The following is a 13,631-nucleotide window of genomic DNA, read 5'->3' as shown; positions in this document are numbered from 1 at the left end:
CATTGTACCCGGTTTTGCCACCTCATGAAAATCCTCCAACTCAAGAGGCACAAACACAACGAATTTTACGATCGGGAGGGGTACAAATGAATTGGTCTAGAAATTTGGGAGAAACATTTTCTCCCACTCCCAAAATAACAAATATAACCTCAGACGAGGGAGATATGGATTTATTTCCGATGATTGAAGTGGCAAATCCGAATGTACAACAAGATCGCAGAGAAACTCTTTTGGTCTATAGGACCTGGACAAATGAGGATGTGAAAAAGGCCGTAGCCGGCATCACACCTTACAAAGTAGACATTGTCCAGTTTGTTGAGGAAATAGAAAATCTTAGACAATCTTATCATTTAAATGGGACAGAGACTCAACAAGTTTGGATGACGGCAATGGGACCAGATTGGCATCTTTGGCGAGGGGATTGGGACCCAAAGCAACATGGTGTTATAATGCCACATGATGACAAAGAATTACAATATAGAGTTAGGGGTTTGATAGAGAGAACCACAGCCAGGTTCCGCAAAAGAGCAAATTACACGGAAATTAATAGGGTGAAACAAAAGGATGACGAACTTTTTGAAGAATATAGAGTTAGAATGACTGCTTGTTTTAAAGCAAACAGCGGCTTGAATGAGGATGCTAGTCCTCAGGGCCCTTACCAACAGCAGTTAAAAAATGCTTTACATGCGAATTCAAAAGAACACATTAACAGATGGGTAGATAAACATTGGATAAACCTAGCAACTGGCCCACTGGAGGAATATGTTAATCATGCCCTCCACGCAGAGAGAATGTTAGAGAAAAAGAAGAAAAAAAAAATTGATGCCTTCCTCGACGAAAGAGCAGAAATATACTATCAAGGCAGAGAAAGAGATAATTTTAGGGGACGCGGCAGAGGCCGTTGGAGAGTAAGAAATGATAGAAATCGAAATTATTGTGATAAGAACATCTGTTGGTGCTGTGGAAACAAAGGTCACATTGCGCGTGATTGTCCTAATAAAAATAAGAGAGAATACGGACAAACTACTGCATGACTAAGCCAGCCTGCTTCCCAACTCAACAAATCCTCCTGTGTAAAAATTACAGAGAATGAGGAGGTGGATTTCAATTTACAGGACATTCTGAGTTTGGACACTGAAAAACCTGAAATAACTTTATCAGTAAATGGTAAACAAATGACATTTCTTTGCGATACAGGGGCATGTAGGACTGCATGTCGGGAAAAGATTCCAGGTTCCAGATTATCGGGACATAAGGCACTAGTGAGATCTGCAAATGGACAAATTACTTTTGCCATGGAACTTGAGCCTGTGTGGATTAGAGACCCACAGGGAAAAACTTGTAGAATGCCCATTTTCGAGGTCCCGGAGTGCCCTGTGAATTTGTTGGGAAGAGATGGCTTATTCCAATTAGGACTTGTACTCATTCCATCATCAAATGGAAATATTGTAGTGAAACGAAAACATGAATTAAAGAGAGAGGACCTCTATTTAACACTGGAAAACAAAGAAAATACATTCTATTACACAATCGATATCACAAACAAACCACCGTTAAACATGGGGAAGGCCCTAGTGTCTGCAGCCTTGCAGCTTATCACAGAATTTGAAGATAAAAAACAATGTGATCAGCTGCATATAATTCTGTGGTACAATAACACACAAGGGCCAGACCTAGAATATGAAAACAAGTTACGACATGCGACACCTAATGAGATTACTGTAGATTATCTATACTCAGATAATGAAGCAAAAGTCGCGGCAGGAATTATTTTACCAGACAAATTAAAGGAACTGTATAAAAATACAAGTGTCCCACATGTTTCGTTGTGCAAAGATTATGAGTCACAATGGAAACATATGGGAACATTAGTAAAACAAGGACAAGAGATAGATGATTGGCAGCAAATAGAAAACAAACTGGAATACAGTGCATCAACTGGTCTAATTAGAAAGGCGGTGTTTTGGACAATACAGGTTGATGAAGGGAAACACATGCAACCTGTTTGATTAGACCAAATGATTCTCACTGAAATTGATGAAGAAACATTGGAAAAAGTCCCCAAAGAATTATGGTCCACGGGACCATTTGATATAGGCCTTATTAAAGGGGCTTTACCAGTACAAATTAAACCCAAAACAGAATATAGACCAGGGATTCGTCAATATCCGTTAAAACCAGATGCACATGAAGGAATCAAACCAGTAATTGAAGCACTAATTAAGGCAGGAGTTATAGTGGATTGTCCAGATTCACCATGTAACACACCCATTTTTCCAGTAAAAAAGGCCCCACCTTCAATTGGTTGGCGAATGGTGCAAGATTTACAGGCAGTAAATTCTGCAGTAATTCAGAGAGCAGCATGCGTACCAGATCCACACACATTGTTAAATTCATTGAAACCAAGCGCTAAAGTGTTTACAGTGGTAGACATAAGTAATGCTTTCTTTTCTATACCAGTAGAAAAGAAAAGTCAATTTTGGTTTGCATTCACATTTGAAGGGAAAAAATACACATTTACTAGATTGCCACAAGGTTACTGTGAAAGTCCAACCATTTATTCACAAATAATGAAAACAAGCATGTCTAAATTCACTCCCCCAGGAGGGAGCCAAATTTTACTTTATGTGGATGACGTGCTGCTGGCATCTCTAGATAAAGACACATGCATCAAAGATTCATTGGCCTTATTGCATCATCTAGCAGGAGAGGGACATAAAGTTAACAAAAATAAATTACAATGGTGTAAAAAACAAGTCAAATATCTAGGCCATAATTTAAGTGAAGGAGGAAGGACTATATTAGAGGACAGAAAAGCTATAGTTTTAAAAGCCCCTAAACCACAGACAAAGAAACATATGATGTCATTTTTAGGTCTGACAAATTATTGTAGAGCATGGATTCCAAACTATGCAGAAATTGTTGCACCATTGTCAAAATTGATGTATGAAACAAACCTTAAAATGACATCACCTATTCAATGGAATACAGAGGCAGAAAAGGCCTTCTGTGACATTAAACAACATTTGGTGTCCAGCACTGCACTGGCCCTTCCAAATTATGATAAACCATTCATTCAAATGGTAGATTGTAAAAACTATTACATGACCTCCGTACTTACACAACAATACGGTGATAAGCTAAGACCAATAGCTTATTTTTCGACTAAATTAGACAACGTGACATGTGCATTACCTCATTGTGTCAGAGCAGTTGTGGCAGCTTCAATGGCAATAGAAAGCAGTTCCATAATAGTGTTATTTCATCCATTAACTCTTAAAGTGCCGCATACAGTGTCTGCTCTACTATTGCAAACCAATATGGCATTTTTATCACCTGCAAGGCATTTATCTTGCATGGCCATTTTGCTGTCACAACCACATTTGACTGTTGAGCGATGCACAACCTTAAATCCAGCAACACTAATACCATTGCCTGATGAAGGCACACAGCATGATTGTCAGGAATTGGCTGAACAAACTGCTAAATGTAGATGTGATTTGAAAGATCAACCATTAAGTAATGGACAGGTTCTATATGCAGATGGTTCTTCGAAAAAAGATGAACTAGGTAAGACAAAAACAGGATACGCGGTGGTAACTGATACCATTATACTAAAAGCTGAGTCACTACCATCACATTACTCTGCCCAAGCTGCTGAATTAGTAGCATTAACCGAAGCATGCAAACTAATGATAAATAAAGATGTTACAATCTATACTGATAGCCAATATGCTTATTCCACAGTTCATGTGTTTGCGCAATATTGGGATAACAGAGGAATGATTACGTCAACAGGGAAGCCAGTAACTCATGCTGAATTACTTAAACAATTATTACAGGCAGTGCAACATCCGCGAAAAGTGGCAATTTGTAAATGTGTTGCGCATACATCAGGCACAGACAAGGTTTCTAAAGGAAACGCATTCGCTGACAGAACCGCGAGAGAAGCAGCCTTTAAACCATTTTTAGGTTTAAAACAACAGATTGAACAACAAACATTAGATGACCAAACATTAAAAGATATGCAACAACAAAGTCCACAACAAGAACGCAATAATTGGGAAAAACAAGGTGCAAAACTACAAAATGAGATTTACATTAGCACAGAAGGGAAACAAATACTTCCAAAAAACCTATTTAAATGGGCTGCGATATTGAGCCATGGAATATCACATGTCTCAACTGGAGGGATGGTGGCACAGATAAATCGACACTTTACAACCTATGGTTTCAATTTATATTCAAAGAATTATTGTAGAGCATGCATGATCTGTGCACGACATAACCCGCAAGGGCAATTGCGACCTACTCGAGGTACATTCCCAGTGCCTACATACCCTTTTCAACGCATTCACATGGATTACATAGAATTAAGTCAAAGTGAAGGAAAGAAGTACTGCTTGGTTATCATAGATGCATTTTCTAAATGGATCGAATTATTCCCAACAAAATCACCTGATGCTCTGACGGTGGCAAAAGCACTATGTAAAGACATTATTCCAAGATATGGCATACCTGAAACCATTTACAGTGACAATGGGACTCATTTTGTAAACCAAATAATTAATAAAATAGGAACCATGTTCCACATCAATTTAAAAAACCATTGTGCTTACCACCCTCAGAGTGCAGGTCTAGTGGAAAGAATGAATGGGACAATAAAAAATAGACTGAAAAAATGTATGGAAGAGACAGGAAGGTCATGGACACAGTGTCTTGACCTCGTTAAAATGTACATCAACATTACAAGCACCACAGGTTTAACACCTTACGAAGCGTTGTTTGGAAGACCTTATAGACTTCCGTTATTTAAACAAAAATGGGAACTTGATGACGAAACAAACTTAGCTGATTACATGAGAAAGTTGTTAGAGAAACAAAATGTTTTAAAAGAATCTGCTAAAAGTAAATATGTTTCCCAGCAGGAAACCAAGTTGGTTGGACCGGGAGACTGGGTCCTAATTCGAAGCATCAAAAAGAAGCACTGGCATTCACCAAAGTGGGAAGGACCGTATCAAGTGTTATTGACAACACCAACAGCCCTAAAAATAGCAGAAAGAAATACGTGGGTTCATTTAACACACTGTAAAAGAGTCATTTCAGCTGAGTACTCAAATAAGGAAGGTGATCTAAAGTCTGATAACGGAGCGGGAGCAGATGTGTAGATTCTGAAAACGCTTGCTGGTCAGTGAAGAAAAAAGACACCAACCCGTTTAGTGAGAACTCAGCAGAATGGCACACCCACATTGGTTACGACATTTGATAAGTGGATACGTAGTAATTTCGGCTACTATGGTGTTGGTTTTGTTTTTGTGGTACATGGGACGTCCCACCCTAAATGATAGAACCCATTTTTTTGATGAAAAATCACCTACCAACTGGACCAATATGACAAACCCAATAATAACAAAAATTGGATCATTAACTCGTGTCAAAAGGGGTACAACTGATGATCAAGTTTGTGGGCATGGCCTCCAAACACGGCAAAAGGGTTTAATATTTTGTGCCCCCCAAAATCAAGCTGCTTTAATCATAATTCCATATGCGGCTCTCACAAATGACGCTCAAGAGAATGGGCAAAATTGGGGATATAGATATGACTGGTATGCAACTATAGGCTTTAAATGGGAAGACCTTATTGGTGAAACAGGTTATGATTGGTCCAGTTGGTCAAAAAGAACAGCAAAAGAACATAGAAAGAAATTTAATTTAAGCAAAACGGTCCATAGTTTAATATTGAAATACGAATCAAATCAACCAATGTGTTTGACGGTGAGCTTGTGGGCATATACTGGCGGAAAAGATCCCCACTTCCAAGTATCATTGTGTTATGGGAACCATGTCGAACCAGAAATGCCATCAGAAACTTCAAATAAAGGTGGATACATTTTAACGATTAACGAAATAACTACTGATGATTGGTTTCTTGTTGTCACAGGAGTTTCAGGACAAAATAATAATTGGTTATTATTGGTGGAACAAGCAGCAAATGTAACGAGAAAAGATTGTGTAGTTTGCATGGGTCCCAGGCCTTTGTTGCGCATAGTTCCGGCACAAATATCACAAGATTGTATTATTCCATTAATGAACGCTACTGTACCAACAAAGAGGTGTAAATCATGGGATCCTATATATCCCGTAACAGAAGCAGATAAACACAAACCAATGTTTTCTACTTTAGTAGCACCAAATAATTTCACTTGTATAAACATGATTAATAAAGGGAAAAAATTAGGACCACTGAACGACACACAGTGTAAAGTAATCTTAAAAGTCAAACCAAATTTTGTGCCAATATCACGGAGCGACATCTGGTGGTGGTGCGGAGATGATAGACTGTTTGATAGATTACCTAAAGATAAATCTGGATTATGCGCTATTATTACTTTGATATTGCATGTGTCAGTATACCCTATTCCTGTTCAAAATTTAATGGAAAGGACACCAATGTTTTTGTCCAATCTAGAACATAGACAAAAAAGAGATTTGTCCTGGCAGGGGCAAAATAATCCAACATACATAGACGCCATAGGAGTTCCTCGTGGGGTGCCAAATCAATACAAATTGGCTGACCAAGTTGCAGGAGGATTTGAGTCTTTCATATGCTGGTGGTGTACGATTAATAAAAATGTTGATAGGATAAACTACATCCACTTCAATGTACAGAGATTAGGTAATTGGACTCAGAGTGGGTTGGAAGCTGTGCATGAGCAGCTCAAGGCTACCTCTTTAATGACGTTCCAGAACCGCATAGCTGTCGACATGCTCCTCGCAAGAGAGGGAGGTGTTTGCGGTATGTTTGGAGAACAATGTTGTACATACATTCCAAACAATACTGCTTCGGATGGGAGCTTGACCAGAGCCATCGATGGTCTACGGACCCTCAATCACAAGATGAAGAACCACTCTGGGGTGGACACTTCTTTGTGGGACAGCTGGATGGACGTTTTTGGTAGATATAAAACCCTAATTTCACCAATATTGATATCAATTGCTGTTTTTGCAGCCATTCTGACATTATGTGGATGTTGTTGTATCCCATGCATTCGGTCATTAATCAGTAAATTAATCACCACAGCCATAACCCCCATGGAGAATCGTCTGGAGCTTATGTATCCCTTACTGTATGATGATAATGATGATAATGATGAAAATGATGATAATGATGATTTTGCTTTAACTAATTTGTTTCCTGATACAGATGATTACGATATTTAAACTACAACATTCATATATGACAGGTTTACTCTGAGTGTAAATGTATTTGTTTCATAAAAATGATTCTACAGTTAAAAATCGAAATGAAGTGACTGTAAGATGATATGAGAATTTGTGCAAATACATGATAAACAGGAGGGAAATGTTAAATATATTATAGAAGTTATCATTTATTTGCTTAGCTTGCATTAGTATGATGGACAATTTTAGATGTTTCGCCTTCAAAAAGAAGACTCAGCATCATCCATGGAAGGACGCTTGGACCAAGGACGTGATCGGATGTGGTCGGGTCGTGACAGGTGTTGATCCAATATTATGTGTTGTGTCTTATTGCTTAGAATACTATGTCTGGGGAAAAACCCTCTTATTATCAAATATTTTGTGTTGTGTCTTATTACTTAGAATAATATCAAATATTATGTGTTGTGTCTTATTGCTTAAAATACTATGTCTGGGAAAAAACCCTCTTATTATCAAATATTCTGTGTTGTGTCTTATTGCTTAGAACATTATGATTGTAAATCCCTCCTATTTCAAATAAATGCAGGAGCGAGGGGGGGGGATTGTTTAGAGCGTGTTGAGAGACTGTGATCTGAACAATCTCCCATACGCCCTCCTCATGAGAAAAAGTAACAAGCGTCTTCATTCCTTTTGTGTCTATTATAATGTTGGGTAAGATTAATCCAACAGCGGTATAGAAAATGGATGAGCCATTATGCTTTCACCTATTGAATATGCTACTTACATTAACATCTGCTTGGTTAACTGCATTCATAATTGATATTACATTTATTGTCTCGCTCATATTGTACTAAATAGCTAGATGCTCTCCTGTGTTACATTGTGTGCCATTTTTAGTCCTCTTTGTTTATCACTGGTAGTTGTTAAAACACAAAAAGCAGAAGAAAAAGAAAAACTAAAAACGTACCCGTTGAGAGCCAAATTCTCAAAACATTATCTGCCTTGGGTGATGTTAACATGTGAATATACTGTAGTTTCACCTCCAAGTTTAGTTTCACCTTTTTACCTATATTTTTTCCAGAAATATTGTACACGTTTTGGGGCATTTGACTTTTGTGGTTCCAATTAGTCATATAAATAAACCAACTCAAATTCTGTGATTTGTTGGTATTTCACAAGCCATGCTATAAGGGGAAAGGCCTGGGGATAGTTGCAATGAAACATATGGTTCCAGTTCCCCGTTGCTCCATCTTCCTCATTTCAAACCGCCCTATTAGAGTACATATCCCACCCTAATGATGATGTCAATATGGTGGAGTGTGTCACTGCTTGATGCGGCCCCACACGTGTGCAGACGTGCGCGCCCCGAGGAGAAAGCTGAAAGGTAAGCAGAGAGAGGTGGGGCCAAGTCAGGCCTGACATACCTACAAGAAGTGGAACCTGAGCTGAAGTGGGCAGGGAACTGCCACACACACATACACAATACAACAACAGATTGACTTTTTTTAGGAGCAGATCGGTGCCGGAAAAGAACCAAACAACTCCACTGCAGCTTCGAGGTGCACTCGATTTGAAGAGGAATTCTGAGAATGCCGAGTTTAGGAGCAAAGAAGAAGGACAATGCGTCCAGAATGGAGAGATTCATTGAGGACTTGCCACAGGTGAGAGACCACTTGTGTGTTGGGACGAGAAAGATTATGTTAAGCAGCACTTGTTCAAAGTGTATTTATACCACAACTGTGAAGGCGGACTTTGGTTGTGTTTACGGAAGGATCTGAAACTTTTACTACTTCTATATGTGCCCTGCGATCAGAGCACATATCGACAAGCAGCAATTCGCAATTACATTCACACCTCTACAGGCAAATGTGCTAACCATTACATCACTATGCTGCACTTGGACTAAAACCAAACTAAATAATTTCCTTAAACCTTTTTGCGAGGCTGAAAGAAGAAGCAATTCAATTTTGGTGATGACCTGGAAACAAAAATGTATTTTCCATTTTTTGATGTTACAGTCCACTTCCATCGGGGCTAAGTCTTAACCACCAGACTCACTTTTAATATTTATTTAAATGTATGCGTGATAAACAGGCTTGGGGACTAACAGAATACATGCAACAGAATTATGTAACCAGAATCCCCCCCCCGCCCCCCCCCAAAAAAAAGTTTACTGTATTACAGTTTCTCTTGCATTTATTTTTACTGCATTACAGTTACTGAAAAAAAACCTTTAATCAGATTACAAGTACAATTATTTTTTAAAAATCAGATTTTTTTTTTTTGCAGGATTACAATTTCAATGCGCAGAGAGGCTGGTTTTGAGCTGCAACTTTTTTTAGAGTTAACAGCGCATCACTGTGTCATAAGTTGGAAGGCATGCTATTGATATTGAATTTATTTTGTCACAGTTTGTTAATCCAAAAATAATTGAAAGTAATCAATTTACATTACTTGAATATTGTGGAACTTGGATTACGTTACTGCATATATGTATTTTTTTAACAGGTAACTAGTAACTATCGCAATACATTTTTAAAGTAACCCCCCCCCCCCCCCCCCCCCAACCCTGGTGATAAATATAAACATATTCAAAAAATATTTAACATGTTTTCATACAACATTGTGGAGGGTAAATTTGCATCTGAATTGATCAGAAACAAAGATTTTTCTGTGATGAATTTAAATGCCAAATGTAAATTCAAGGATAAGACAGAACTTCTGACATTACAGAGATTTAAAATGTTCATACAGGTATGAAGAAAAGTGCACAAGAAAACTTTAAGTCAAAGTCAAGTACTCACCCTGAAGATGGATAGTAGTGGTGTGCTATTCTGCATATTTTGCTATCGATCCAATACCAAGCAAACCTTGATTCGGTTGTGATGATTTGTGATTTCAGCTGAGCAATGAGATGCAGCTGAGCATCATGAACAAGGTGAAGACTGGAGAGTTGTCCATCGACGATGCTCTGGACCTGGCCAGGAAGGACCGGGGCCGGTTAACCAAACTACATCGTGCCCCTGAGGAGGTCAGAATATTTTATCTAAGACCACATCCAATTCATACCTTCTTTATGCTGACCTGAGGTCACGATGCTATCATCCCATGCTGGCAACTGTATTGCTCACAGTTACTATCAGGGATATCTGTATAATATCTGGGGATTGCCATGTTAATTGATGATGTATTTACAAGTATACACTCCATCCATCTAAACAGTCATCCCCTTTCATACCTTGCAATGAAAAAGTATCCATATCCCTTGGACTTGTTCAACATTCTGTGACATTACAATCACAAACCGTGAAGTATTTTGTTTGTGATTTTATGTGATAGACCAACACAAAGTAGCACGTAATTGTGACGTGGGACAAAAATGATATACAGTTTTAAAAATTTGAAGCGAATACAAATCTGAAAAGTGTAGTGTGCATTTGTATTCAGCCCCCTGTATTCTGATAACCCTAAATACATTCCAGTGACATCAATTGCTGTCAGAAGTCACCTAATTAGTAATTTGAGTGCCCCTGTATGTAATTTACTCTCATTGTAAATACATCTTTTCTGGGAAGGCCTTAGTGATTTGTTAGAGAGCACTAGTAAAGAACAGCATCATGAAGAACAAGGAACTCACCAGATAGGTCAGGAAGTTATTAAAAAAAATATCCCAAGCTTTGAAGAGCTTAAGTAGATCCATCAATCCATCATCCAAAAATGGAAAAAAGTATGGCACAAATGCAAAACCTGCCAGGACATGGCCAGCCACGAGCGAGCGAGGGGAGCACTGGTCAGAGAAGCAGCCTAGAGGCCCACGGTCACTTGAGATGGAGCTTCAGAAATCCACAGCTCAAGTGAGAGAATTTGTCCACAGGGCAACTATAAGTCATGCACTCCACAAATCTGGCCATTATGGAAGAGTGGCAAGAAGAAAGCCATTGTTGACAGAAAGGCAAAAGAAGTCCAGTTTGTAGTTTGCCACAAGCCATGTAGGGGACACGCAAACATGTAGAAGAAGGTCCTTTGGTCAGTTGAGACCAAAGTTGAATTTTCTCGCCTAAATGCAAAGTGCTACGTGTGTTGGAAAACTAACACTGATTATCACCCTGAACACACCATCCCCACTGTGAAATATGGCGGTGACAACATTATGCTGTGGAGATGCTTTTCTTCAGCAGGGACACTGAAGCTTCTCAGAGCTGATGGGAAGATGGATGGAGCTACATACAGGGCAATCCTGGAAGAAAACATGTTGGAGGCTGCAAAAGACTTGAGACTGGGAAGGAGATTAATCTTCCAGCAAGACAATAACCCTAAACATAAAGCCAAGAACTACAATGGAATGGTTTCGATCGAAGAATATTCTTGTGTTAGAATGGCCCAGCCAAAGTCCAGACCTCAATCCCATTGAGCATCTGTGGCAAGACTTGGAAATTGCTGTTCGCACACAGTTTTCATCCGATCTGGCCAAGTTTGAGCTATTTAAGAAGAATGGGCAAAAATGTCTAGATGTGCAAAGCTGGTAGAGAAATACCCCAAAAGACTTGCAGCTCTAATTGCGGCGAAAGGTGGCTCTGCAAAGTATTGACACTGGGGGGGATGAATACAAATGCACACCACATTTTTCAGATTTTTATTTGCTTAAAATTTTGCAAACTATGTACAGTATAATTTCCGTTCCACTTTACAATAATGAGCTACTTCGTGTTGATCGATCACATAAAATCTCAATTAAAAACATTTAAGTTTGCGGTTGTAAAATGGCAAAATGTGAAAAAGTTGAACACTTTTTCAAGTAGGTGAGCTGGGTACATATAGAAAATGCGCATGAATTAGTCCCCTACTGTTACTACATGAACACATTCATTCCTTCCTTTGAAATTTCTGTTCAGCGACATCTCAGTTTTCACATGCAATATCTGAGTGTCATTTCATTTTCCTGTTTGAATATTATTGCTCCACTTCACAATGACTTTGACTTTGTAATATAATGACATTTTCCATGTTCTCTTGCATCAGCTGTTAAAAACATTCAGCTATATAACCAATGAAAATTTGTTATTTTTTTTTAAGTACATCCGTTGACCGCCAGAATTATTCTCCCAAAACCTTCACTCAAGAGCCAATTGCTATCACTTTGCTGTAATGAGCCAAGTGCCGACAACCTTGGATAAAAACAGTCATGTTAAAAAATTATTTTGAGGAGATGATTGAAGATGGAGTTATGCACCGGTAGTGTAGTTGTGCATGCTGCTTATTTTTCGGCAGAGGGCGTGGGTTCGAATCCCAGTAAGTGATCCCGTACCCAGCCACTGAGTTGCGTCAGGGCGTCGGGCATAAAAACTGTGCCTCACAAACAATGGGAATAATTTGCTATGGCGACCCCTGATTGGGCAAGCAGAAATGCACAACATTAACAAAAAGCTTGAAGAGCTGTTTTCAAGAATGCTGTAAATCCATTTGGATCACTCTGAGAAAAAAAATGCATTTGCGCAAAACTGCAAATTTTACAAATTAATTTGATCATGTCAAAAAAATTTACCGGCTCAGATGGAACATGTTCAGTAAAACATCATATTCTCTTCCAAATAGAATGCCATGTCTGTATAGATTATTTTAAATTTTGCATTTATTGAATTCTGGAAAAGGGATCTTAATTTGGTACATGCAGGTGAAAATGGGGTGGGGAATAAACGATGAACTCTGAATTAATGGGCTTTCAATGTAAAATATCAGCTTTATTGGCTATATTGCTATATGCTGAAAGGAACATGAACAGCTATTGAGACATTCCAGACAAATTTGCTTTAACATTTTAAATAATTAAACAAACAACATATTTTTAGGTTTGTGAAAAGATAGATTGAAGTTTCCAGTGCAAAAGTCCGTCTGATAATACTCGATTGATGGTGTATTTTACGCAATGTTTCGTGTTAAAAAACAATTTTTATTGATCTAAAATGTGACATACACAGTCGTCAGCAATGGACGATGATGAGTATGTTCAATTCACTCAGTCAGACATTTGGTAGCTAATTTGTTTTGACAGGCAACAACCACAAAATCGACTTGTTGTGAAAATGGTGATACTATCAGGTAGTGCTGGGCGATATATCGAGAAGCTCGGTTTGATCGATATTTTATTCATGCTTGATATGGAAAAAGGGGATCACCAATTTTATTTTCTATACTTTTCGTTATTCCGTGAGACTTCCGCCAACATGGAGGCGAAGATGCTCGCGACTAGCGTGCCATAAATACTGCGAAAAAAGGGCACGTCTATCATTTGGGAAAAAATGTTGCAAGCAAAACGTGTAGTAAAGGTGTTACGAAGAAGACAGGCATAGCCGTGTAAAATCACCTGAAGATGAAGCACGTTATTGAGTGCGATGCATGTATCACGTTAAAGAGAGCCGCCACCCCATGCTGCTCCAATAACGTAAACAGAA

General features: G+C 38.6%; 2 protein-coding genes across 15 annotated transcripts in view; one reads left to right on the top strand and one right to left on the bottom strand.

Annotated features, from left to right (window-relative positions):
- LOC133486030 (uncharacterized) overlaps window positions 1-13,631 on the top strand; it is a 63,468-nt gene that overhangs the window by 5,338 nt on the left and 44,499 nt on the right. For 6 of the 14 annotated variants that reach the window (XR_009790909.1, XR_009790910.1, XM_061790657.1 and 3 more), the window contains exons 1-2: window positions 8,591-8,843; window positions 10,085-10,213. Coding sequence is in view for 11 of the 14 variants with exons in the window: in XM_061790657.1 (XP_061646641.1) it covers window positions 8,772-8,843; window positions 10,085-10,213 (201 nt within the window). In the remaining 3 variants the exon portion in view is untranslated. Of the gene's footprint in view, window positions 1-7,915; window positions 8,567-8,590; window positions 8,844-10,084; window positions 10,214-13,631 lie in introns of those variants that run through there. The other 8 variants (XM_061790649.1, XM_061790633.1, XM_061790642.1 and 5 more) reach the window with 5 other exon arrangements.
- Window positions 1-13,631, bottom strand: part of cd40 (CD40 molecule, TNF receptor superfamily member 5) — a 37,562-nt gene that overhangs the window by 14,914 nt on the left and 9,017 nt on the right. The gene's annotated exons all lie outside the window — the stretch shown is intronic.

This window comes from Phyllopteryx taeniolatus, chromosome 1, assembly GCF_024500385.1.
Source record: "Phyllopteryx taeniolatus isolate TA_2022b chromosome 1, UOR_Ptae_1.2, whole genome shotgun sequence".
Taxonomy (NCBI): Eukaryota; Metazoa; Chordata; class Actinopteri; order Syngnathiformes; family Syngnathidae; genus Phyllopteryx; species Phyllopteryx taeniolatus.
Note: the sequence above shows the minus strand (reverse complement) of the source record. Positions and strands in the feature narration are given on the sequence as shown.